The following is a 905-nucleotide window of genomic DNA, read 5'->3' on the forward strand; positions in this document are numbered from 1 at the left end:
CAGTGTAAGCAGTGCGAAATATTGCGAACGTAATTACGCTGCTGCTGCAACGGATTCACACCAGGGGTTGAATTGATGTTATTGAACGTTGGCGTGCTTGTTCAGATCAGTAGTCTTTCCGCGACGCTCGCTGAAATGGAGCATTGCATTCAACCGCTGCACAGCTGCCTGAAGGTGAGATTTAATGTATGAGTGGAGGTGATTGTTTCGTTTAGTATGGTCTGCAGGGTGTCAACAAATTTTGCTGTGGCAACTGGTTGTGGCCTGATGTTCTGTCTTGGCAGCAATTTAGGACTGAAAGTAATGCAGCATCGAGCCATGAAGCCTCACTGCACATCCTCGTTTCTATGCAATCATCGGTATCAGGGGTACGTTAGACGTTCCACGACTAACTAAAGCACTGCAAGAGCACATGGCGTCGGACTGTAGCAATAAAGAGATATGCCTGTCGTGGCAGCTTATGATTTCGCTGCTTCTATGATGTTCTACTGTGCCTTTATATGAATTTCAGCTGCTTGACTTGCCGTCGCTCGTGCTGAAGTGCTCCAACGGAGGGCTGTACGACGAAGCGGTTGACGTTATGATGCTGGCAGATGAAGTGCGTGGCGGTAGTTCTCTCTTCTTTAGACACTCCCCTCAGCACATTTTCCAATTCATTTTCCTCGTGCATGCGTAGCTAATTCTTAAATCCTGTATTTAATTCTCTTTTATCTGCTCAGCGTATCGCTTCCCTACGAGCCAGCGGTTGCTGCGGCATGCCTTTGCTCGACTTCCTGGAGATGCAGGTAATATGATATACAGCTGGATCGGTTTAGTTGCAGTTGCAGATCTGGACACCTCGTTATTTATTAAGAGGGGAATATAGCTGCTTGCAATTGCGCATACATCTGCTTTCTGATGTATCT

The 905-nt window shown here is 46.9% G+C and overlaps 1 protein-coding gene across 1 annotated transcript in view; it reads left to right on the plus strand.

Annotated features, from left to right (window-relative positions):
- Positions 1-347: 347 nt before the first annotated feature.
- The window catches only part of EMH_0058180 (uncharacterized protein), a gene marked incomplete at both ends in the record, with an annotated part of 2,520 nt that continues 1,962 nt past the window's right edge, over positions 348-905 (plus strand). The window contains 3 exon segments of the mRNA XM_013497557.1: positions 348-368; positions 512-598; positions 720-785. Of these exon segments, the coding sequence (XP_013353011.1) occupies positions 348-368; positions 512-598; positions 720-785 (174 nt within the window).

The sequence above is a fragment of the Eimeria mitis genome, genomic scaffold (assembly GCF_000499745.2).
Source record: "Eimeria mitis Houghton genomic scaffold, Emh_scaff2750, whole genome shotgun sequence".
Taxonomy (NCBI): domain Eukaryota; phylum Apicomplexa; class Conoidasida; order Eucoccidiorida; family Eimeriidae; genus Eimeria; species Eimeria mitis.